The 26,307-nt window shown below is 40.6% G+C and overlaps 1 protein-coding gene across 2 annotated transcripts in view; it reads right to left on the bottom strand.

Moving 5' to 3' along the window:
* Positions 1–18,892, bottom strand: part of PAK5 (p21 (RAC1) activated kinase 5) — a 102,741-nt gene extending 83,849 nt beyond the window's left edge. For both annotated transcript variants that reach the window (XM_075203983.1, XM_075203984.1), the window contains exon 1: positions 18,713–18,892. In XM_075203983.1, the coding sequence (XP_075060084.1) occupies positions 18,713–18,851 (139 nt within the window). In that variant the 5' untranslated portion in view covers positions 18,852–18,892. The remainder of the gene's footprint in view (positions 1–18,712) is intronic.
* Between the last annotated feature and the right edge of the window lie 7,415 nt (positions 18,893–26,307).

Here is a 26,307-nt window from a genome sequence, read left to right as displayed (position 1 = left end):
ATCCATAAAACATGTGGGAAAACTATATTAGGAGCGCATGTATAAATTCCGTTTCACAATAAAACTACATAGGGCCAAAATATAGGTAAAAAAATAATAATTCAAAAACAGAAAAGTAATGAAGCTGGTCTTCAGCCCATTATGTCACCCTAAGTAACACTTGTAATGCAGGTACCCATGAAACACCCTCCTTGACCAATAGTACGATCACACAAGCTCTGCAATAACTGCAAGAAGTACACAGTAACACATCAGTCATGTGTGCAGTTTCCAGCAATCGCTGTGTTAAGACCACAGTGACCTACACAGTGAGTTTAGCATAGGCAGGACGGGAAGGATACTTAAGCTAAATCAGACCTAATGGTTAGCTTAAAGGTGCTAACAAAAGATGTGTAGACTGCATATAGCAATATGAAACACGATAAATCAAGCAGGGCTTTCAAACTTTTACAGCAAATGGTGATATTGCCAAACAATAGAGAAGTCGAGGGGATATAAAACAGGCTACTTTTCTTTAGCTTACATATTTGTGACAATATATCTCATTTACTTAATGGGTTCACTGATTCATGGTGACTTGAGGTCAGTTCCATCAATGTGCCCGGTCATGTAGCCTTATTCCTGAAAATCTCACTATACCGTAAAGAACCTTGACAATCTGTCAATAAATAAAGGTGTGTTTCAAGTACAGAGCTTGTAAGAGGTGATTTATGAGAACGCTTTAATTAACAGCCAATGTGTCAATTTTTTTTTAAAATATACCGGTACTGCATGTCGTTTGTTCCTAGGATAAATAGACTCCAGATGCTTCAGATTTTTTGGTGAACATTGACAGCGATTATTCACCAGTTCTGAGGGAGTAGAAATGTAAGAAGTGAAATGTTAGCAGATTTTTTTTTATATATTTTACATTTTATATTGAAGGGGAACAGAAGGAAGAAAAACAAATAACACCTACATAAAAATGACTCAATGAAGAGGAGTATGTAATGAGTGTGGACATGATTAGTACAAAAGTCATCTGATAACTTAAACTGCTTATAGCTGCAGACACCAAAAAACTGCAACGTAGAGACTAGTGATTGATACCTACGGGTGGCAATAATTACCAATTGGGGTCTAGTTCCATTTATATATTACCTGTCATTTGAGTACCTAATCACAACCCATAACCCCAATCTCTAACCCAACCCTTAACTCCACCGCCCCAAATCACTAACATTAACTTTAGTTGCTAACCGCAGTCCCTAACACCTAACCCAAATTCCTATTCATTCCCTAACCCAAGTTTCCAAATCCTAAACCTATATTCTTAACTCTAGCCCAATTTTCTTCTCAATTTGCCCAATCCCTAACCCTAACTCTTACTCCAGGAATCTAAGAGAGCCCTTGATGTCAATGCCCAAATATCAATGCTAATATGAACTGGTCCACTTGCCGGCCCACCCCTGTAATAAGCCATCAGTTATATTTATTAGCGATGTCAACCGATGTAATTAACTGAAATTTTGTTATATTGTTCTGTCACTTATATTCACCAACTGATGTTAAAGTATCTGGCCCCGTTAGGAATCTGGTTCTACAGGACATAAAAATATAGTTAGTAGAAAACTCCAATTGGCTAAGCTGGCCCAACTATGTTATATTCCTTTAGCCATTAGTTTCCTTAATATAAAGAAGTGCAACATCATCAGCTTTTCTCTCCCTTCCGCCATTGCTTCTGCCTGTGAAAAACGAATATTGTTATTGCTTTTACAGTGTGGTGCAGCTTATATAAAGAATATTTGCGGTACCGTATTGTTCCTTTACACACGCAGCCGCGCGTAATCGTGAGTGCCGGACCTAACTGAATATGCGCCTTAGTGTATATGCCCAACAAATAACCGTTCATGCTATGTCACATAGTGCCCCCATTTCATTTTATGCTTCATAGTTGTGTCCACAATTCATATGCCACATAGTAGTTAGTACCTTCAGTTTATATCATGTCACATAGATGTGCCCAAATTCACATTAAGCCTCATTGTTGTGGCCAAAATTCATATCATGTCACATAGTAGAGCCCCCCAGTCTTATAATGCCACACAGTAGTACCCTCAATTCATATTATGCCACATAGTAGTGCCCCCAGTTCATATTATGGCACAGTAGTTACCCAATTCCCATTATGCCTCACAAAATTGCCTCAAGTTCACATTATGCCTCACATACATGCCCCAATTCCCATTATGCCACACATAAGTGCCCCCAATTAATATGATGCCACTTAGCTACATCTGTTCGCGACTCACCTCATGCAGACACGAGTCATCCGTTCCGCAATGGGGCCCTAGAAGGAACTGCTGCACAGCCGCAAAAGGTCAGTGTCAGCAATGTTCTGCAGTGAAAGCCTTGTGGCGTACCAGACTACAGGTAGCTGTGTGCCAAGTATGCTCTAGTGTATATGCCTATGCACCTTGCTGATAATCTCCTTTGCTGTAAGGTGTACACGTCATTATCTATACTACACTGTGCATTAATTTGTACTGTTTTGTGACAAAACTAGACATTATTGATAATATATTGAAAACATTTTCTGCCTAGTATTCCATTTTTTTGCTCTCACATGTTCACTACACTACACATATATGCAGTATGTTACAGGGGGATGTAGTTGAAATGAAAATGTCGCCATTCATAATGTTGACACTATGCTGTCGACAATCAGAATATCGACACAATTAAAGGGTCGACATTCAGAATTCCAATTAAAAAAAAAATGACCCTAACAACACACATAAGTAAAATTATTACTCTAACTTTAATTAAAAATGTTTTAATTTTATTTAAGAGTATCAGACTGCTACTTTTGAGAGTGTAAAATAACCACAAATATAGTAGTAGGGGCTACCTAATTTTACTAGCTCATATTTAATGATTTGTAGACATTTTCACATTTAATTTACATTTTATTAGAACCGCTTCACCGATAAACTTGGTGAGAAGATAACAACTACCAGATATTAATTTTAATAGATTTTCATCCCTGAACAAATATTAAGGGGTGTATTTATGAAGCTGAGAAAAGACCAATCTCTGTAAAAATGGGCTTCTTCCTATCTATGAACGGCTACCTCCAGGGGTAGCACACACTCTCAGGATGATAATAGCACAAAATATTGAAAGAAAAAATTATTTATTTATTGAATCTCTTTCTTCCAGCCATTGTCTTTCACCTCAGTATCCTCATTTTCCCAGCCACTGTCTCTCACCCCAGTATCCTCCTTCTCTCAGCCAGTGTCTTTCACCCCAGAAGCCAATAAATTAGACATCTAAGATGGAGAACTCCTTTAATTTACTATAAATGCAAACAGAAATTACACAGCCAAAATAAGTGACTATTGTAAAAGAAGAGGATATTGTTAATGGCACTATTGCATGTGATCCTCAACTACCAGATGTAGCCCCATTTCCAACGAACTATATGTGTTTCACATTTCTCCCCGGACTTGTGCTTGAGTAGTAGTAGATGTTGATGTTGATCACACTATTGCCAATGAAGTGGACAGAACACAGAAAAGAGATAGTGAGCAACCTAGATGGCAATAGAAGAGTCTATAACAGAGAACTGAACTGACAAGGGTTAACGCAGATTCATAAAACAAGCCATGGTCAGGAGTGGGAGAAGATAGCAAATCCATTTAGCAAGACAGGAGTCAAGGCAGGTAAAAACAAATGCAGATCCGTTTAACAAGCTAAGGTCAGGGACAAGAGAAGACAGCAATTCCGTTAAACAAGGCAGATGTCAGGGCAGATAGAAATAAATGCAGATTAGTTTAACAAGCCAAGGTCTGGAGCAGGAGAAGACAGCAATTCCATTTAAAGAATCCGGGTCAAACACTGAGAGACAGAATCAGGTCAGGATACAAAGGCTCACTAGGTCAAGCAGGAACTATCACCAGCATTACTGAACATGAAGAGGTTTATAAAGTGAGAGGAACCAAGAAGAGTTTAAGGTGCAAAGTGATTAGCAGCACAAGTGCAGCAAGTGATTTGGAGAAAGTAGACAGCTAACACTGCCTAGCGACTAGCTGAGAGTTGAGAAGATGCTGGTTGCATTTACATAGCAACTGGCTGGAACAACTTTGCTGCGGCAGCATCAGAAGGAGAAGACACCGATGCTGTCTCTAAGCAATCAATATGGCGTGTTGCGGCGAACACCCTGCTACCATATATGGAAACTAGCTCACATCGGGGCATAATGCAGTGCCATCTGCTAAGGAGAGGACACCAGCTACTGTCGCTCGGTAACTGACATGGCGTGCGACTGTGATCACCATGTTTCTTAACAAATATATACGATTTATTTTTTGTGGGAAATTTAGAATATCATAAAACATAAATAATAGTTTTCTCTCTGAACCGCTACACAATATGCAGCATTCCACATTTGTAAAGCAAATCAGTTATTTCTCTGTCAAATGTAAAAATGCATGCAGAATATAAATATGTATAATATACAAATGAAGACAAGTTCTCTCAAATAAAACAAAACACATTACCAATTTGCAATGAAAAAAAATACAACATTGGTGTTGAAAATCCAGTTATCTTGTTCAATAGTTTGGATTACAGCATATCTATTACTGGTGGTGAAGGTCTCATGCACTATAGCATCAAGGCCAGGTATTTTTAATTGTCTTGCTTGATAAATTATAAATGCCACATTAAGGAATATGTGTGTAGGAATTGTTTGAGAAAGTATACCGTCATTTTAATTGCACGTTTAAAACAAAACAATATTAATAATTTTTTTGCACTTTTTTCTAAAAGAAAAACTACATTTCAGAGGAAAATTTGGGAACATTGACTCATTTACATTTTCCCTCTAGCTGTGCCACCTGTGCTTAGCATTACGACTGGGTTGCCACATGCCCAGGATGTTACCACCCTGGCAGGTAAAACTGCAAATCTGTACTAATGTTATAAATAGGGCATAAAAACAAAAAAGAGGTAGGGAAGCCAATAATTTGATGTATTTGTTTCTAAAATAAAGGCGGCAACCTTATAGTAGTGGGCTCAGCCTCCAGACAATGGTCCCTAGGCACCACCCCCTGGGATCCTGGCATAGTTATGTAGGAGAAAAATGTTACACCAATGCTTCCTCTTAACTGAGTGATCTGGAAATAAAAGGATAAAAAGCTTAATTCAATGAGGACTCCACTGTGAAAGGCTGTATTGAAGATATGCTGTTCAGTGGAACCCTGCACAATTCATTTTAATTAATGAGTTTAGTTTTTATCACTGTCATTCAAAGATCATGTAGCTTAGTAGGGGCAATGATCGAATGATTAACTGAGACGATCCAGTTTGGACCTGATTAAGGGTTTCGGACGCCCTAGGCTAATACACTCATTGCACGCACTCACCTGGCTAGGCTAATATGCGGCAGGTAAAAACAAACTCTTCCTTAATTTAAATTCCAATTTCCTTCACACACACATCCCACCAATGTTTATGCTCTTGTGTTATCGAAACTCAGCTCCACTTGGCTTTTTAAACGGCTCTCTGGAATCTTTGTCACTCATTTTGTTTTTTAAAATCATAACAACTGTATATCAGAACAGAGGTGTGAACGAGTGCAACTGAGGTTAAAGATGTGATGGTAGGAGGGGGCTGTCACATCCCCACCTGTCTCCACCCAAGGATGACTCATTATCTTCAGTCTTTACCATGGGAATGTGTACAGATTAAAGGCTTACTATATTTTTCTTTCATATATTCTTTTTACTTTGGAGGACAACTATTAATTATATTTTAAAAAGAATTTCATACCTCTCCCTGTCAGAATTGGAACACCCACCCAAAACCCTTATGCCCTATCTACAGCCTAGTCGGCCCAGTTTCGAGCTGGCTTAATACAGATCTCAACATCCTTTGCATTCTGTATAAATTGTCAAATTTGTTAGCTGGAATACAATATATGCTATAGATGACCATCACCATGCAAATGTTGGTGCCAATAATTCACCTGTGAAAATGCTATTTTTTTCACCTTGCATAATCAATTCACATAGACCTGGAGAGAACTGCGCGGAACCGTTCAAGTATAGGTGAAACATTCTCTAAACACAGTTCACACACCTCAGAAGGTAGTGAAAAGGTTTATACATCAACATTAATGTCGAAATTCTTCAGCACTTATACAAAGTGTGTGAGATGAACCTGCCATTATTGAAAAAAAAAAAAGTCACTTTTTGCTAAACAACCATTATTATTATATCTGTTACGTTACCAATCTAAAAATATTGTAATTTCCTAAACAAATATGGCTGTCTAAAGAAAAATCCTGGTATGTGTTTTTCACGGGCATTAGCAGCCTCCCTTAATTTCCACCAATATTTCTGCAAATAGCAGAGTTTATGCACAATGGGACTGATTCATGTTTGGATGTTTAAGTAGATTATCTTGAGCTAAATAGCTCCATGTGTGCCCAGACAGAAAAGGACATTACACCAATGAACACAATTGCGCGCAATTCATGTCTGAACGCGAATGACACTTACAATTGCCTGCACCTTGAGAGGAGAAACAGGGAAGGCAGATTAAACTACTGTGTTTCTCAGAAGTACGCTTGATTTCAGCCGTATCGTTTACACCCTCGTCAGGGCAGGTAAACATGACGACTGATAATGACTGACACAGCATAGTCTTTGATTTATATGTATGCATGCCACTAGCTATCACAGAACAACTAACAAATGCATTGTAACCATCTCTACATGTAATTAATATTATCATCATTTTATATGTAATCATTTTATGATCAATTAAAAGTTTTATGCATTCTGATGTGAACTTTTATTGTATATTCCCATGTGAGTATACTGCAGTCTGTTCTGTGTGCCTGCGTATGGCAAATACTGTTTAAGCAGAGATTTCCACCCAGATTCAAAATGTAACATATTTTGAGATACGCTTAGATTTGAATACGGTTGAAACTACGCACAAATCCTGTGCTCTATTAAAACCTTCCTTGCTGGATAACCCCACCACAGATCCCCCCACTGATAATGTGCTCTATTTCAAACTTCCTTGCAGGATAACCCCACACTTTCAAGCACCTGCTATGAACCTGTAAATTGATTAAGTATCTTCCACTTCTGTATTGTTTGAGCGGTATGCTATGGTGTCAGTGGCTGCTGGGGAGTGCTGGTGCTATATTGGCACTTGGAGGAGTTTTGGCTACCTCTTGGTAAGTTAGCTCTCAATTTAAAAACATATATACGTATGGCCCAAAAACAGGGACTCTCATTGTTTAGCAGGGGCGCACACATCATTTTTAAGGGGGGGTTTAGACCCCCACAAAAAAATTGAGAGAGAGAGCTGCTGCTGCTCTCTATATTTTGTGGCTAATTAAATCGCTGCCTTAATGTTTAGAAGATCCGGTTGGCTACCTGTTTCCCTCACCCCTCAAACTTGCCTATATTGAAACAAAGTGGCTGATTCAATTCTGCCGCGAATAAGGCAGCATTAACAGTATTATCGTTAATACGGTCAGTTTAACCTGGATTTCATCTCGCAGCTCAGGAAGTGGCGAGTAAAAATCCAGCGTTGAAATTACCAAATTAACGGTAATTATCCGCAGATTTACCGTAATAACAGTAATACTGCTAACGCCGCGTTATTCGTGGCAGAACTGAATCGGCCCCAAAGAAATTGAGTTTAAAAAATACTCCCTCGTGCTGTTAATATTCGAGGGCTCAAATTAGTTACCATGGTTGTTCTGGCACCATTCACTTAATCTCATGCATGTCTGTGAGCATGATTGTACACACTACATCATGTTACTGAATAAGTACAGTAATGGCATATCCTACAGTTGCACGTCATGTTAACCCTACCTACCCTAGCACAATTACTTCCCCAATAGTGAGGGTCCCACAATTGTCACAATTAAAGCAGATTTGTCACTTATTTTGTCTCTTTACTACATACCATCTTTTGTACTAAGTAGTAGGCAAAAAAAAACGGAATTCCGGAGAAATGAAGCTTCCCTCACCTGGGAGACAGAGCATTTAATCCACCTCGGAATGCTCTCCCTTGGGAGGCTTCATCCAGAGCTGTGAGGAATAGAAGAAGCTGGCACAGGAGGAAGCATAGTGCAATATTAAAGCTCAACTCACAAGGTGAGTCGGTCTGTCAGAGTAAAGAACTTTCTTCCTGTCAGTTGCGGAAACAGTCCTATCGCTGTGTGGGCTGTAGGAAACCTGACCAGGAGACAGCATAGCGCACAAACAGTGCTCTTTATGAAATGCTCTCTCCCAGGTGAAGAGGGGGAACTCTTTTGTTTCTTTGGTAACTACATAATGCAAAAAAAACAGTTTCCCACTTTGGTTTCACCATTTTTGGAAACTTGTCCTTAGACATGAATGGCCTTACAATGTTCCTTTTTAAATACTGACCAATAGCAGCATAGTTTTTGTATTGTTCTATAGGCTGAATGCATTGTTTAAAAGCTTTTATGCTATACAAGTTAATGTGGACCTGTCACCTATACATTAAACATAAATCTTAACAGAAAACAAATAAAATAATTAAAATTTACAATTTGATAGATAACTGTATAGTCTCTTTTATAATCACCTTTTCACATGTCTGCGTAATAGTTGAGTGATAGGAGTCATCTTCGGGGAGGGCATCAAATACTTATGAGGAGAACTGTCAGACTTGCTCAGTGTTCAGGTTTCTGATTGTCTCTGTGTACTATGGCATTATTCAGTCTGGGTCAGATCTCCTGTGACTTATGTGACAACCTTTCTCAATGACAATCGCAGCAATATTGCAAACTAGTCTGTAGTATAGTGGCATTACACTGTGAATGGCAGATGCCAAACAAAGTAATTATATGTCAAGTATGCAAAATCCAGAGTAGCAATAAACAGATTACTTTTTTATATTTTGGTGGGCAAGTTGGGGTGATATATCATCATCACCATTTATTTATATAGCGCAACTGATTCCGCAGCGCTGTATAGAGAACTCCCTCACATCAGCCTCTGACCCATTGGAGCTTACAGTCTAAATTCCCTAACATACACACACAGACAGAGAGAGAGAGAGAGAGAGAGAGAGAGAGAGAGAGAGAGAAAGAGAGACTAGGGTCAATTTTAATAGCAGCCAATTAACCTACTAGTATGTTTTTGGAGTGTGGGAGGAAACTGGAGCACCAGGAGGAAACCCACAATATATGTACTTTTCGGGCAGTATGCGAAAAACTGTATTGTGATGTCTTGTATTGTAGTGGTAATGTCATGTTACTGTGTGTAATACTGCATGTCCACCTAGTGCAATGATAGGCAACCTGATACATTTTAGGGGTGGCCCTCTAACCTTTAATCTCTGTGATCAGATACAATATATCTAGTCAAAGAAAGAGACATCTATCTGTAGCAACATATCAGCAGGCATTTTATACAACTGTTATAACAAGCTGTAACAAACAAATCTGATAATAGTGCTAGAAGGAGCAGGGGGCCACAGATGAAGGCTTGGAGGGCCGTATCCAGCCTTTGGGCCGCCTGTTGCCCATCATTATGTGCTTCACGTCTGACTTGCACTAAGCGAAAGCAAAGAGTCCCTTAAAGTTATATTAATAATCCAGCAAGTATGGGTAAACCATTTGCAACTCCAAGTTCAGAGCTGCAATTCTTAGGGGGAGATTCAATTCCCTGCGGGATGCGCATCATTACCGTTACTACTGTAATTGATGTGCATTATTCCCGTTAGTAAGGTAATTTCATCGCTAATTTTTGCTGGCAGAAATCCGTGTTAAAATGACCAAACTAACAGTAATGATGCGCACCCTGCGTTGTGGGGAATTGAATCTCTCCCCATGATTGTCAAAGGGTTAAAAAAGATATATCACATGGAAATAATTTCCACATGTATAATTTGTTATTCTGCTCTAAATTTAGTTATAGTACTGTAACATCTAAGTAGTCAGTTATTATTGTATTTCGTTTTACTCAATCACCATCAAAAGCTAGATTTTAGCACTAGATGCCGGATGCAGCTTTTTTGTGGCCCCACATTACGAGATAATGGAAAAAAGGGAATTTCTTTGTCCCAACTCTCTAATGATTGAAACAACAATTTTTAGTGATTTCCGTCTTGTGATGAAATGTGATTTCACCAGTGATCTTTAAAAATGTTAGAGATTCTCACATTTATTTAAATGTGCTCATCAATTCCAGCATGTGTGCGACATGTAGCAATCCCAGATCCAACATAAATTGCCCATACAAAAAAACAAACATATAATTCGTAAACCCAAAGTTCCTGCATCTTCCTTGGAAAATGAAAGACGCTTTATTATGAAATGTACATAACTGTGGAGCAGAATGGAATATGAGAGATATTTACCTATGTAAGATTGTATTTGGCAGATTGTAGAGTCCATATGCCAGTTCAGGCCCACACTCATCAGCTTTGGCAGCCAATAATACCTCAATAACAAAGTAGTCACATATAGAAACATCAGCCTGGGCCTGCTAAGGAACAGATCCAAGAGGGAGCTTCTTTCACAGATAGGAAAAAGCAGATGGTCTCTCCATTCTGGACCCACAGGCTAGCAGGGGAAAGCATTAAAAAAAACTGTTACCATTAACCTGGAGGTATTTCTGCAACCGTTCAAATGTATCTCATGTTCTCTGACTTTCCTTCTCGAAATCTAGAATTAGAGTGACGATGCTGTTACAGCCCTACAGTCATGGCCAAAAGTATTGAGAATGACACAAACATTATTTTTCACAAAGTCTGCTGCATATTCCCCAGAAAGTCATGAAGACTGATCAGATGAATTGCAATTAATTTCAAAAAGTCCCTCTTTGCCATGACAATAAACTTTATCCCAAAAACAACATTTCCCCTCCATTTCAGCCCTGCCACAAAAGGACCAGCTGACATCAGGCCAGTGATTCTCTAGTTAACATAGATGAGAGTGTTGACAAGGACAAGGCTGGAGATCACTCTGTCATGCTGATTGAGTCACAATAACAGATTGCAAGGAAACATGTGCAGTCGTCATTGCTTTGCACAAAAAGGGCTTCACAGGCAAGGATATTGCTGCTACGTAAGATTGCACCTAAATCAACCATTTATCGGATCATCAAGAACTTCAAGGAGAGAGGTTCAATAGTTGTGAAGAAGGCTTCAGGGCGCCCAAGAACGTCCAGCAAGCGCCAGGACCGTCTCCTAAAGTTGATTCAGCTGCGGGATCGGGGCACCACCAGTGCAGAGCTTGCTCAGGGATGGCAGCAGGCAGGTATGAGTGCATTTGCATGCACAGTGAGGCAAAGACTTTGGAAGGATGGCCTGGTGTCAAGAAGGCCAGCAAAGAAGCCATTTCTCTCCAGAAGAATCATCAGAGACAGACTGATATTCTGCAAAAGGTCAGTATTGCTGGGGCAGCTTGATAACACTCAGCTGTCTCCACAATATTTTTCTGATAAATGTGGAAGATATGTAACTTTTAATTATATGTGATAAGCAGTATAAAGAGTGACAGTTATCACTGCATTAATTACAATTTTAATGAATAGACCCCAAAGTGTGTAAACTTTAAGATAATGATTAGACTTTTTCGCTCCCTGCTTCCAATTAAAACTTTCCCAACTATATTACTCAATTGTAGTCTCATAGACATTTTCACTAACATTAGTCAACTGGCTTGTGAGTCAATAAAAAAACATGTTTTTCCAGTGATATCAGTATGATGAGTGGGCAGGCGATCCTAACCTACTTCTTTCTCCAGCTTTTGCTAAACTTCCATTGCAGGGTGGAAGATTCCTATGCATGTTTAACAAAAGAAAAAAATATGGGACAGCCACACTTTTAAAATAAAGATAGAGCTCATCACTTATGTCTTTTGCCAAAACAGACCAACACACTCAAAAGTATTTTCAATAGTTCTTTGCACTTTTACTCTATTTAATGTCTATAGAACAGGAATAGACATTAATGGATACAGTTATGACTCTCAAAACGAATTATATGGCCCCACAATAATAAGTGTCTGCAGGCAACAGTGAAGCATGGTGGAGGTTCCGTGCAAGTTTGGGGCTGCATTTTAGCAAATGGAGTTGGGGATTTGGTCAGGAAAAATGATGTCCTCAATGCTGATAAGTACAGGCAGGTACTTATCCATCACGTAATACCACCAGAGAGGCATCTGATTGGCTTCAAATTTATTCTGCAGCAGGACAACGACCCCAAACATACAGCTAATGTCATTAAGAACTATCTTCAGCGTAAAGAAGAACAAGGAGTCCTGGAAGTGATGATATGGTCCACACAGAGCCCTGATCTAACATTATTGAGTCTGTCTGGGATTACATGAAGAGACAGAAGCATTTAAGCAAGCTACATCCACAGAAGATCTGTGGTTAGTTCTCCAAGATGTTTGGAACAACCTCACTGCCGAGTTCCTTCAAAAACTGTGTGCAAGTGTACCTAGAAGAATTGATGCATTGATGCTGTTTAGAAGACAGCCTGGGGTCGGTTAGTCATTATGGCAGGGGGACCCCTGCCGCGTGTCCCCCTGCTGGTTTGCCTAGTGCTGGCTAAGTGAAAATCGGGGGGGACCCCACGCAAATTGTTTCCACGATTTTCACGTAACCAGCAGTAGGCTGGCAGCACTAGGGTTACTAGTGCTCAGGCGGGGGACCGCATGCATTTTTTAAAAAAAACTTTTAGCTATTTTTACACATTTGACAGCTGCCGGGACCTCCGGCTCTACAGACAGGAGCAGTGTAACAGTGATGTATTTACTAATCACGCAGGAACGAATTTAAAACGCTGAAAAAAATCGGACATTAATACATATTTATTTGATTTAGATTTCTCTTCTGTTTATTCACTTTGCATTTTGTTATTTGATAAAAAAAATAAACTATTAACACTTGGATTTTGGCAGCATCCTTACTTTGCAGCACTTCCCCACACCTGCCTAAAACCTTACTTACCACTGTAATATATATATATATATATACACACCCCTAATGATATAGCAGGTGATTGTGGTGAGATCAAGATAAATAGCATGAGACATATTTCCACCTTTAATGTGATCTTGCAACTAATAAAATACAAAGTAAGGGCTGAAAACAAATTGGAATTTTTCAGGGACAATAGATGAAAATAAAACTAATCAGGGAGGCTATCAAGAGGAATACGACAACATTAAAGGAGTTTCAGAAATTTCTGTCAGAAACTGGTTGGGGGTTATGGGGTAGGGTGGTTATGGGGTAGGGTGGCAAGACTTACTCAAGAGAGCATCCAAAAAATACATTCAATCACAACCCCCCTATGAGGGATAATGCTTCAGGGTCTGATGAGACCAAGGTTGAGACCAATTTTTTGGCCTTAATTTTAAAAAATATGTTTGGCGCAAGGACAAGTCAACTCATTACCCAGAGAACATCATACCATGTTGGTGGCAGCATCATTCTTGGAGACTGCTTCTCTTCAGCTGGGACAGGAGCTCAAGTTTTGATAAAGGGCGTAATGAATAGCTCCAAATATCAAGAAATTTTGGCACAAACCTGGTGTCCTCTGCCAGAAAGCCGAAGATAAAGAAGAATTTCATCTTCCAACATGATAATGATCCAAAGCACACATCTAAGCCAACCAAGGAATGGCTCCAGTAAAGTAAGATCTTGGATTGGTCCAGTCACAGCCAAGGCCTCAATCCCATTAAAAATCTGAGGAATGACCTGAAGAGGGCTGAGGACAGGAGATTCCCTCCAATTTGACGGATCTTGAACTTTTTTGCAGGGAAGAGTGGGATAGAATTGCAAAGTGCAGGGGGTAAATGTATCAAGCTCCGATTTTGAAAATCCAGCAATTTTCTTGCGGGTGTTTCATCTCACAGATGTATTAAAGTGAGATTTTATGTAAAATCGCCAGAGATGTGTTTCTGTCAGAATCGCCATTTCCAAAATTGATAGAGATCAAAGTCCCTACTGTATGTCACTCTAGCTATACAAGTCTCAAATGTATGAATTGCTTTAAAAATCGCTAGTTACAACAACACAGGAGACTTTGCTAAACACGGGAGAGTTTGAAATTGCAGCAAATCACCAGAGATGACCAGCAATTTTAAAGATCATGTAAAAATCGCAGCTTAATGCACCTGGCGATTTGGGGACTAATATCGCAGTTTATCACCTGCGATTTGCCACGATTTTAAATCACTGAAAAAATAGGACCTTGATACATTTACCCCCAGGTGTGCAAAATTGATAGAGACTTAAAAAACCAACTCACTACTGTAATTTAAGTAAAATGTGCTTTCACAAGGTATTAGTTTATGGGGAGTGCGCAATTATGCAACATTGGAGGTGTATTATTTTAACGTATTTTTCCTAAAAATGGTCTATTTGTTTTTCACTTGAATTTTGGCATAATTTATCTTGATTTCAGGCTTTATACCACAAACACCTGCAATTTCAATAAGGGTGTGTAGACTTTTTATATCCCCTCTATATAATATCAAACTGCTGGGCAGAATCTACACCTATGGACATTTAAGAAAGAGCTTGGAATAGTATGACTGGAAATATTAGTTCATGCTGCATATTTGTTTTCTGGTTGTGTTGTGTATCATCAGTGTGCACTGTCACTGTTATCCTTAGTTATTGACAATCTATATTGCAATCTCTGTTACACCTAGTGCACAATGGGTCAAAAGCAGTAGTTTTACCTTAGGTGCCATCAGCAGCCGAGTCCCCCACATGTTGGGTGCAGCTAGAAAAGCTGTTGCTATATGGATTATAGATCTCTATAGCCAACACAACCTTCAGCAATCGTTCACACAGCATTTATCATCCGCTTTACAAGCTGTCAGTATTTCTACGGCTTGTAAAGCACACTGTGACCAGGGATCATTGATCCCTAGGCTAGCACACCTCACCTAATAACACTATAATGCACGTTAAGAACCATAGTGCTTGGAACACTTGTTAATTGTGATGATGGTAACCATAAAAAACAATAAAATCTAGGTCACCATGAGTTTTACAAGTAGCAGAGAAACAGCGCACCCTGATCGCACAGCTTGCAAAGCAGATGATAAAGCCTAGTGTGAACAAGTCCTACATGTTACATTTCAAGTGTGGCCTGCTGTTTAGTGCATGGAGGTTGCGTTTGCCATAGACCTTAATGATCTCTATACACATCCATTCTAGCTGGAGACAAAGCTGACAGCACCTGAGGTAGTACCTAGTGTAAATTGCCTTACTGCATCACCACTATGGGGGGACAGAGCAGGTAATGGACACATGTACAGACATATGTGGAGGACGCTAGAACACAGTAACAGTATATCTGTTTGCTATGACCATGAATGTGACAATCTCTAAGTGGAAATGTGACAAGCTGAGAGAGAATACAATTATAGCTCGGATGTTACCAAAGCCAGAGAGTCATAGGGCTAGATTTACTAAGCTGCGGGTTTGAAAAAGTGGGGATGTTGCCTATAGCAAACAATCAGATTCTAGCTTTCATTTATTTAGTACATTCTACAAAGTGACAGCTAGAATCTGATTGGTTGCTATAGGCAACATCCCCACTTTTTCAAACCCGCAGCTTAGTAAATCTAGCCCATAGAGAGGTTTGACAGACACCCCAAAAAAGTCATTATATAGTGTCCCCTGCAATACTTTGTAAATGTGTCTGCCAATTGTCTAGAGAATGCTCCATTTTCTTAACACTGCTGTCAGAGGTTTAGTTAGTTTTTCTGTTCTTATTTTGTAGTAGTTTTACTAAATGTGGCATAAGCAATTTAGTTGTCTGAGGTAGCATATTCAGGGTAAAAAATATTGACAAATCATAAGGCCTCATGCGCTTTTCCTGTGCCTATGGTATGTTCTGTCTGAGCTCAGTCTACTGCTTTGTGAACGCAACTTAATTGGCACTGCAAATAGGGTAAACTGACTGGATGCAACATGTCCTATTGTCCTGCATCCAGTTTTCATCCAGAGTTCACTCAGAACGTTCTCATGTACTGTCAGCACTTTCTTCATATTGTTTAACGACCCAACTGGCAGTGCTTATTGAGCATTTCGTTCACCTAGTGGAGAACCCAGCTCAGGCCAACTGTACTAGAGACACAGGAAAAGTGTCCATGTGTATAGCTTGTTTAAAAGAAAATTAGCCCATTGTATATAGGTGTCTTTTTGAACATAAAAATCACTGTGGTAGGCTATGAAAAAAAGCTTGGTAATAAAGTATTTAAAACCTTTGTTTGTTTCGCCAGGCTACTATTTATAGTTCTGCAGAGTTTTCAAGGTGTCATGTGACTACCATGGCAACCACAGACACTTGGCGCATGAAGTAATGAGCAGAGAGGCTTTGGAATACCCCTCTGAGTTCACTCTACTTGTGCTCTAAAAAATCAACTCCCTCCTTCTTCCCTTTACCATCACATGACCACAGAGGCTTCCTACAGAGTACACAACACTGAGAAGACACAAATGCATTCCAGTTGAGTCTGTGAGTGTGTCTGATAGCCATACTTGTCTACCCTCCAGAACGATTTTGAGGGATTACAGCTGAAACAAATGATCAGATGCAAGCTTAAAAAGGTAACCTATTTAAAGAAAAAATGAGAACACAGCAAATAACAGATTTACAGTTATTTTTGTTAATTTGGCCATTTAACTTTTACATAAAGTTATTTTGACCCCAACAATAAACCGAAAAGCCTAAGCAAGTACAATAATAATTATTCTGGTGTACCCCTTTTGCTGAGAGTGTAAGGTGACTACACATGTTTGGACAATCGTTTTCAATCAAACCAATCACTTTTGTGTCCTCCTGCAATCAATGCTAGGAGCAGGCTTAGAAACACCATGAGTGGACTAGTGGCAGGAGGGAAGACACTTTCCTTTCCCCCCTTCTTCACTCACTCTATTAGTCAATGCACTTGTAAATACAGTGACTGCAGGAGGACATGCAGTCCACTTGTGTATCACCCTGCATTTCTTTCTGTAATTCACTGTTCACGAGTTTGGTGCTCGGAGCTACTAGGGAGAGAAAAGGAGCAAGTTTTTGAGACAAAGTGAGAACCCAATGTCTGTCAAAGGTGACACCTCGCCTTATGGTCCAGAAGCCATCCCAAATTAGATGTTCAGGCACCATTGGTCGGATCAGTTTCATTAAAATTGAAATAATTTTATATGTGATGATTGGCACCCACTGGAGTTGTGTAAATAACTTATATGCAGTTTATTTATGGTATGTAAGTACCCACTATACACCATGCTACATTTGATGCAGGCAAACAGTTACTTACAAGTGCAGAGGCAAATGGAGGCCTGCACAGCATCACGGCAACATAAAGTGCGGACATCCAAATATTTAAAAGTGTAAAGGTGAACATAGCAGCAGTACTTGCATTCAAAGGACAATTAACTTCCTGCTCTCAAGCCTTTCTTATTTAAAAAAAAATCTAACTACAGGTCCTGATGTGAAAAACTGTTATTGTCAGAAAATGATATAGATAACAAAAACAGGATTTGTGTAGCCTGACCCTGATAATCTGAAGCCATCTGTTCAACTTAATAGCCGCTTCTGATCACCAAGGAAACAAGTCAACTGTTCTGTCAAAAAGAAGGGAAAGCAAGAGACAACTGGGACACATCCAAGCAGCCTAGAGAGATGCCTACAACCCATATGAGCATGTGGGAGAGCATAGCAAACATAGTAGGGTGGCCATATGGAACAGTTACAGAGCTATGCTTTTATACACAACAACCTTGAAACTATTACAGAAAGACACAATTTTGTTAATATAGGCTGTTAATTTAAATGCAGTTGTTCACTTGTCTGCTTTGTATACTGACACGTTTTGGGAGGAGAAAAATTTACCAGATACTGATTTTCCTGTATACAGGACCAAGAGATTAACCCAAATTAAGAAACTATGCAGCGCACAATAACAAAAGTGTTTGTCATTACAGAGTGAGATAAAATAAGCCATGTGGCATACAAAAAGCAATATATTAAGTAGATGGTGTGTGTACAATAAGTATAAATAAATGTGCCACATTACGAAGACAAGCTTTAAAGTACACAGGTTGCTGAACACAGGCCTAGTTTAACTCTGCAAATCTCCTAAACCAGAACATCATGACTCAAGCCTTATAGCAAGGGCTAGTAAGAGGTTATTGGGCTTAACAAGGTCACTGAGGTTGGGACTATCCAGTTTACAGAAAGCAGCTGGACCAAGTGATTTCATCTCACTATGGGCAGGATAGCTGCTGTACAAGAGTTGAATATAACTGAAAGATGCTCCCTATAAATACACAAAGTAGATCCTGGGCAATATTGGGTGATAGAAAACAAACAAATACATTACACACCATAAAATAATTGAAATATGAATTACTGAATTGGATACAGTATAATACTGCAGGGTAAAGGACCAGTCTTTCCAGGATGCTAATGCAACAAGGCACAGCACAAAGGTGATAAGGGATAACATTAATGGTTTTATATATATTATCTGAGCAATGGTAGGATGTGCAGAAGAGAACAAAAGGAATGCTATTTAAAAGCAACAGACGGATGCTTGCATGGGGGATAAGTGCAGGGATGCAGGCTGCAGATAGGGGGAGGATGCTCTGGTCCAGCCTGAGGATGATGCTGCAGCAAGAGCTGTGACACCTACCCGCTGCCGTCATGAAATCCGTGGCATCCCGCCGGCCGCTGCCCCGACCGCTCACTCGGCTCCCAGCTCCATCTTCCCGCTGATCCCCGGGGTCCGGGGATGTGCCGGCCCAGGCTGCTCGCTCCCGACCGACGGCCATCCCACAACGGGGGGAAAGGGAGAGTGCGCGCTGGGTACGGACGCGCTGGGTACAGACGCGCAGCCCCGACACGCAGAGCGCGCCTGTGCAGTGTGGAGGGGAGGGCAGTGCTGCATTACTACCCCAGAGCTGGGGCCTTGATGTGTATGCTGGAGGTTAGCCTCACTAATGTCTCTTTATAGTCACAATAATAGAAGATAAAAAAATTAAACATTGAAACATTATTGAAGGCAATTCTCATAAAAATAGCTTATTGGTAGACTTGTTAGCTGACAAGATTTAACCTAAAATGAGAACTTGTGTGATTTGTGAGATTGCATAGGAGAACATGTAATGATGCTTAGGTGTAAAAAGAGATAAATAGTGATATATAATGGGAGCAAGGTTCTTTATGTGCTATTAAGGGGTTATTGGTTGTCAGTACAATATTGCCCTTTGACAGCCTGCTTCTGGGCACTGGGGACAATGTAGGTAGTGAGAGGGACAGTGTGATCTAATAATAGCACTTTCATCTTCTCCTGGCTGCTCAAAAGTGACAACTGAGAGACTCCTCTCCTCCTGGCAGACACTGCCCTGTATGGAACAACAGTACTGCTTTTAAAAATTATTTTTCCATTGATGGCATATCACAGTTGTACAGAAATACAACGCAAAATGATGAACGTTGGAGTAGGTGGACATATGAATAATGAGGAGTGGCTTTGATTTTGTGGATTGGAAGGGGGGGTACATTTATTTTGAGTGAGATTAATGCATTTTTGTAAAAAATATGTGACATCTTTGCAAATATTCTGTTCAAGAACTCTCCTCCCAATACAATTTTAGTTTAGATTGATAGATTTGGTGGTCACACATAATGCAATACAACAGTTGGCCCAATATTGCTGGTTGTGTTACTCCAAAATAACCACAGTAAAGATCCTAGAATGATAAAAGCTGAAAGTGGCATTGATCTAAATTATCTAGAAACCCATGTGAATATATGTATAAACAGGAATTAGTTGTGTAACTGCTTAAAATTAGCACTTAGTGCTAATCATATCTGCATATAAGCATATAGATTATACTTTAATGTTAAAAGGAAAAAGCCTTACCCTTTGTAGATTATGGGGCAATATATAGAACATTCTATATAGATTATAGGGAAATGTCAACCTTGAGGTTATATTATTCAGAATCACAACCTGTATCTGAAAAGTAGAACAAAATACATTTTATTTTTCAGTGCCTGAAATGTTTTAAAAAATGAGTAGAACTGTTTGTACAATAGCAGCTCCAGCTGGGAGGTTCACTACACACTTCAGGTCTGAGTCCACAATCCATTCATGATCATATCATACAAGGCTAGCGTGGGTTTCAGCTATTACAGGACTTTTACTTTAGCACTTCACATGTTTACAGATACTCATTTTCTCCCAGTATTTGCACGCAAGCCTCAAGTTTTCACTAGTAGGCCAAATAGATACACAACAGAAAGACAGTGGTAGATAGCAGACCAAGAATTCCAACTTGGCAACGAAGTATAAGAGCAGGCAACAAATATGCAGCAAGCTACAAAATCATAATCCAAGAGGCCTACAAAGTGATACTAAGCTGCATGGTGAAAATTGTCCAGCGTGTTTAGAGTTACTTATCGCTCGGGAGCCCCTGTTCTGCTCTACTAATCATGAGCTTGGGCCCGATGCATGCATTGAACTGGAAGCTGGATTCATAAATAACTCATTTATTTCAGCTCAGTATTTCTGTTAATGGTATTCTGAGATACTTGATAAATACTCTCTCCCCCCAGGCATAGGCACTGGAAGCATTCACCAGCATGGCAGTACTTAATGTCTGTGGTCACTTTTAGAACCCTTCGTCCCAAGAGCAGCCTGAATTCTTTGTGGCATGTATTAAACAAATTTTTGCCTACAGAACTGCCACTCACTGGATTTTCTTTATTTTGTGCACCATCTCTGTAAACTCTGGAGACAGTTGTGTGTGAAAATTCCAGGAGATCAGCAGTTTCTCAGATACCCAAACCACTCTGTCCGGCATCAACAATCACATTTCTTCCCTATTCTGGTGTTTGGTCTGAACAACAACTGAACCTTTTGACCATGTCTGCATGCTTATGTTAGGCTGCTGGTCTGATCACCAACCCACAGAACTAGATGGTGGAGGTCTTCACCTATAGCAGCCGCCTTTCCCTTAGAGCTTAATGTGCTCAAAGGTACTCAGATGCCCCCAGGACTTAACTCCAGGTGTAATGTGGGTTGGTAATGCAGGCCCGTAGCGGCAGACCAGGAGGCTGGATAGAAAGCAGCGGATAGTCAGACGGTAGCTGAGGTCAAGGGTCACAGGCAAGCATGGTAGTCAAAGGTCGGAGTTACAGGCAAAGTAGCAGAGTCCAACGTACAGGCCAAAGGGTCAGGGTCACGAGCAAACAGGCAAAGTCCAGGCAGGGGTCATACATAGAGAATCAAACAGAGTATCCACAGGACAGGGTACAACAAACAGGAGCAGGTCAGCAAGACTAGGTCAGAAGCGCTATAACCGGCAGGGAGGCTAAGCCTTAAATACTTAGAGCAGGCAATAGGAACCTGTTCTCAACCCACATTCAGGTGCAGGCTAACAAATGAAGTGGACTACTTAATCAGCCCACAGGCTGTGAATGACTCTGCACACGCGCCCAGCTATTCAGCTTGCTGGAGTGCATAGAAGTTGTCTTCGGCGTCCGGCCGTTGTCCGGAAGTGACGTCCCAGTCATCATAGTGACGACCAGGACGACAGAGAGAGGGGCGGTGAGTCGTGGCGGTGCCTGTGGCCGCCGCGGCTCTCTAACAGAGCAGGCAATAATGACATACAGATAAATAGCAGGGACAAGTATTATGAGTTACCCCAGTCCAGGAGGCACAAGACTGTCCAGGGAAGCAGACAAACTGAGTCCAGTGATCAAGCAAGGATCAGGTTAAGCAGAATCCAATAGCCGGGCAGAGGTCGGGGTCACAAGCAAAATAGCATAGTCCAGTAATCAAGCCGTGGTCGGGGCAACAGGCAAACAAGCAGGGTCCAGGAATTAGGGTCACAATGGGAGATCAACAGCAGAAGCACAAACACTGGAACAGGGAGGAACCAGCAGGAGCCAGAGATTAAAGATAAACTGCACAGAGCACAGCATGAGGCAGGTGTTTCAATCTGTGGGACAGGTGAAGTTCTAATCAGCCATCAGGCAAGCGGATTAACTCCTACAGACATGGTGAAAAGTTCAGGAACAGAACAGCAGCACCTCTGGTGGATTTGAGTTACTGCTGCTACATACAAGGAATTGGCAGAGTCGTAACAAGTAAATTTAAATTAGGGGCATGCCAAACTCAAGCCCACACAGCCACATCCAATTCTAGAAATTGGGCATCTCAAAGTTACTTGTTTTTCTGCTGTATCTCTTGCTCTATCTACAGGGCTATTCTAAGTCCAGATCAGTAGTGATGACGGTCTTGTATGCATGCTATAACATGATTTTGCAATCACAAACAACTGTAAAAATCTATTTTATTCTAATAAATGTATTTCATGGGGGGGATAAGAAAACACAATTTTTTATTACTGCTTTAACATTAATGTCTTTGTTATTATCAGGTAACAATAATGCAAGATTTTTTTTTTATTTTCCTGTTCTGTCTTTGGCGAATTTATAATCCACACATCCTGCTGTGTCTGGTGTAGTTGAGCACAGCAGACCTGCCCCCGATTACAAAAGCACACATATCTTCATGCCTTGCCTTGCTAAATTCTTGCGAACGCAAAGTCTAGATACGTGCTGTGACTGGATCACTATTAAGTAACTTTTGGTATAAATTTATTTAAAGCAAATAGCGCAGGCCGCTGATTTATATAAACATGCCCAAGTGTACCAGCACAAGAGTACACTAGCAGTGACAGTTAACCAGAAGGAACGTGGTTCTGAGTGCCATAAAGTAGTTCAGTGTTGGCAGCATTATAAGCCCCTCCTACTGCAGCAAGAGGGCACATTTGGGATAACAAAAGGGAACGGTGGCAAAGTAAGCCCTGCCAGTTCCCAGCAACAACAGACAGGGTGACATAGGCGTTCCATCCTTTCACACGTGCGTATAATACTGAACGCGGGTTGCGCTTAGAATACATGCCTTTATTTCCATAATAAGCTGAAATGGAAATACGACACGTTTTTCACTTCAGGATTATCTGAGCTTGTATATTTCTTGCACCATACAGAAGTGCATCATGTGTGAGAGGTTATTAGTTATAAAATGTCTAGGTTTGGGGAAGTGAGTGTGTGGTATAAGTGAGGTGTTAGAGTAAGATGGCACGGCTTCTGGAATTGGCTCTTGCACCTGCACTCTGACTTTGGCAGCACTATCACATCTTCACTCCCACCACACCATAGCCGAGAGACAAGGATTCTCCCCACCAGAGAGATGTTATAATAGTAAAGATGCACTGAGGTTAGAGGCTGAATAATCACTAGTTTTTATTAAACGGCTGAAAATCCAGCTGCGACTGTAAACATGGGGTTAAATTCACTGAAGCCGTAACTTGAAGGTGAAAAATGTATTATTTCACTTATACCTATCTCAGGACAGTATTAATATGCCACGAAGTAAGCATAGAGCAGAATATTAATTTTGCTCAGGACAAGACTGACATCTAGATAAGGCAAAGGTATTAATAAATCAGCAATAAATAAAACAGTAATTAAGACTGTTGCTTTAACTCTCTGTAACAATGTCTTATAGCAATCAACTTTAAGCAAGAATTTCTGTTATAATGCTACAAACAAACTTATATTAAGGAGTTTAACCCAAGTTATTCTAAACTTTAATGTGCACATTAGGGCCCTTGTTGTCTTGCAAAGTATGGAAATAGAATAGATTGTCCCTTTCTCTTTATGTGTAAATAGACAAATGTTGCAGCACTGTTTAATGTTGCAGCACTGTTTAATATAGGTGAACTGTGAACATGAAATCCTTGCTATAATAGCAATGTGCCTTAAGTGAACTCGACTTGTCAGTTGAATCAATATTAATTACTGTCCAGCAATATGATAAGGGTTTAGGTGTGCGTAATAATGTTGTTTCTCACCAATTAGATGATTTCTCTTAAGCAACTTCCCTTTCCGTGGCTCTTGTCATAATGTTTCTGCTTGTTTACAGCTATTATGTCTTCCGCTTTCTTAGGCTAGGTGCACACTACAAGTTTTTCACCCGATTATCGTGCTAATCACACAATAAACAACCGTTATGTATGATATTGCATTAGTGTATATGCTCCAACAATCATGTTTTATTGTTCCAAAGCACATTGTAGCATTTGATTTTATAAATGGACCAAAAGTCTCTATAAACTAAAAATCTCTATAAACAAGGTACAATGACAAATTCTGAAGTGTGTATGCACTCACGACTAGCAATGTAGGCAGAACTCCATAGAGTTTGCATAGTCACGATCTTTTCAGACGATGGTTTGTAAAACATGTATAGTGTGTACACATGAATTGGCATGTTGATCGGGACTTTGGGTTGTTGGTAAAACCGTTAACGATATCTCATCAGGAGAACTCTTCTGGAGTGTGTACCCAGCCTTACTCTTATCTGACAGTTTCTTATTTCTGCTCATCCTGCTTACTTCTCCAGCTCTCTCCTGTAGGTTGTACTTTCAATTTGCAAATCCTTCGGATGTCTGACACTCGCCCAGCTCTAATCTCTCTCCTCCTTATCTCTCTCTGATGTCTCACACACAGTCTCTTCTCTCCTTTTGCACACCTCCCCATTCTTAGTGCATTCTGAGTGTAGTAGTTTCCACTGTGTAGTTTTCCAAAATGACCACCACCAGCCTCACAATGGGCTTCTCTAAGTTCGCCATTATTATTGTTTATTTATTAGGCGCCCCAGATTCAGTAGCACCGGATACAGAAGACAATAGGTAGAGAGGACCCTGCCCACTGGTAAAAGATGGATATGGCAGGAGAGGAAGAGGAGGTGATGGATAGGAAGTGGTAGGAGAGGCGAGCTTGAAAAGGTGACGTTTGAGTAAGCATTTGAAGGACTAAAGGTTGGGGGAGAGTCGAGTGAGACGGGGAAGGGAGTTCCAAAGATTAGGGGCAGCATGGCAGAAGTCTTGGAGGTGAGCACGAGAGGAGGCAATGAGGTGAATTGAGGCAGAGCAGAGTGGCCTTGTAGGTATGTATCTCGAGACAAGGTCAGTGTTGTAAGGGGGAGAAGTGTTATTAAGTGGCTTTGTAAGTGAGTTTAAAGAGCTTGATAGGGAGCCAATGAAGGGATTTACATAGAGGAGAAGCGAAGACGTTGGTGGGAGAGTAAGATGAGCCTAGCCACAGCATTCTGTATGGATTGAAGGTCAAAGTGTGAGAGTCAGGAAGGCCAGTGAGAAGGAGGTTGCAATAGTCAAATTGAGAAATGATAAGTGAATGGACCAGGATTGTTTGCTTCCTGAGAGAGGAAGGGACAGATTTTGTTGATGTTACGGAGGAGGAAGTGGCAGGATTTGGTGAGAGACTGGATATGAGGGGTAAAGCTGAGGGCTGAGTCAAGGAAGACTCCAAGGCAGCGTGTTTGGATGACAGGAGAAAGAGTGATGTTGTCAGCCAAGAGGGAGATATTGGGAGGGATTGCAACATTGGCAGGAGAAAAGATGAGGAGCTTCAGGAAGCACTGTGACGTCCAGACACTTACAGCAGAGAGACAGCTAGATACCTGGGTTAGGAGACAGGAAATATAGATTTGCGTGTCATCACCATAAAGGTGGTATTGGAGGCCAAATGATGAAATTAATTCACAGAGAAAGGTGGTGTAAAGAGAGAAGAGCAGAGAGCCAAGGACAGAGCCTTGTGGGACTCCAATAGAAAAGGGAAGCGGGGGAAGGAAGAGTCATAAGCAGACACGCTAAAAGAGTGACCAGAGAGGTAGGAAGTAAACCTGTTTCACAAAGACCTAGGGAGTGAAGAGTGGTGAGGAGAAGAGAATGATCGACTGTGTCAAAAGCAGCAGATAGGTCAAGAAGTACGAGAAGGGAGACATGATGTCACGGTTGGCTATACTGGAAATAGATCCATATGCTCTGCTGAACATGGCCGGGCCCACCCACGGGCGCGGAGTCTAGCAGATAGGTGGTTTTCACCAGGAACCCCCACAAGGAAATATGGTCTTTGCAGCACTGAACCTGCAGGTCGCGGTCCCGTGAGTGAGTGAACAGCAGAAAGATGTGGAGGAGCCAAGTGATGCAGGAAGTAACGCTGGAACCCACAGGTAAGTGGTTGAGACACAGGAACAATAGTAATATATGCAGATGGTCGTTGAGGGAAAAGGAACACAGGAAAATAGTGGTCAGCAGCTGATGAGTCACTGCGGTAGTAGGTGCTCTGCGAGGTAGCGGTGAGAGAACCGAAGCTGTCTCAATGGTGTACTCAGTAATTGGTAAT

Source organism: Mixophyes fleayi, chromosome 3 (genome assembly GCF_038048845.1).
Source record: "Mixophyes fleayi isolate aMixFle1 chromosome 3, aMixFle1.hap1, whole genome shotgun sequence".
In the NCBI taxonomy this organism is placed as follows: Eukaryota; Metazoa; Chordata; class Amphibia; order Anura; family Limnodynastidae; genus Mixophyes; species Mixophyes fleayi.
The sequence above is the reverse complement of the archived record's forward strand: the minus strand, read 5'-3'. Positions and strand labels throughout refer to the sequence as shown.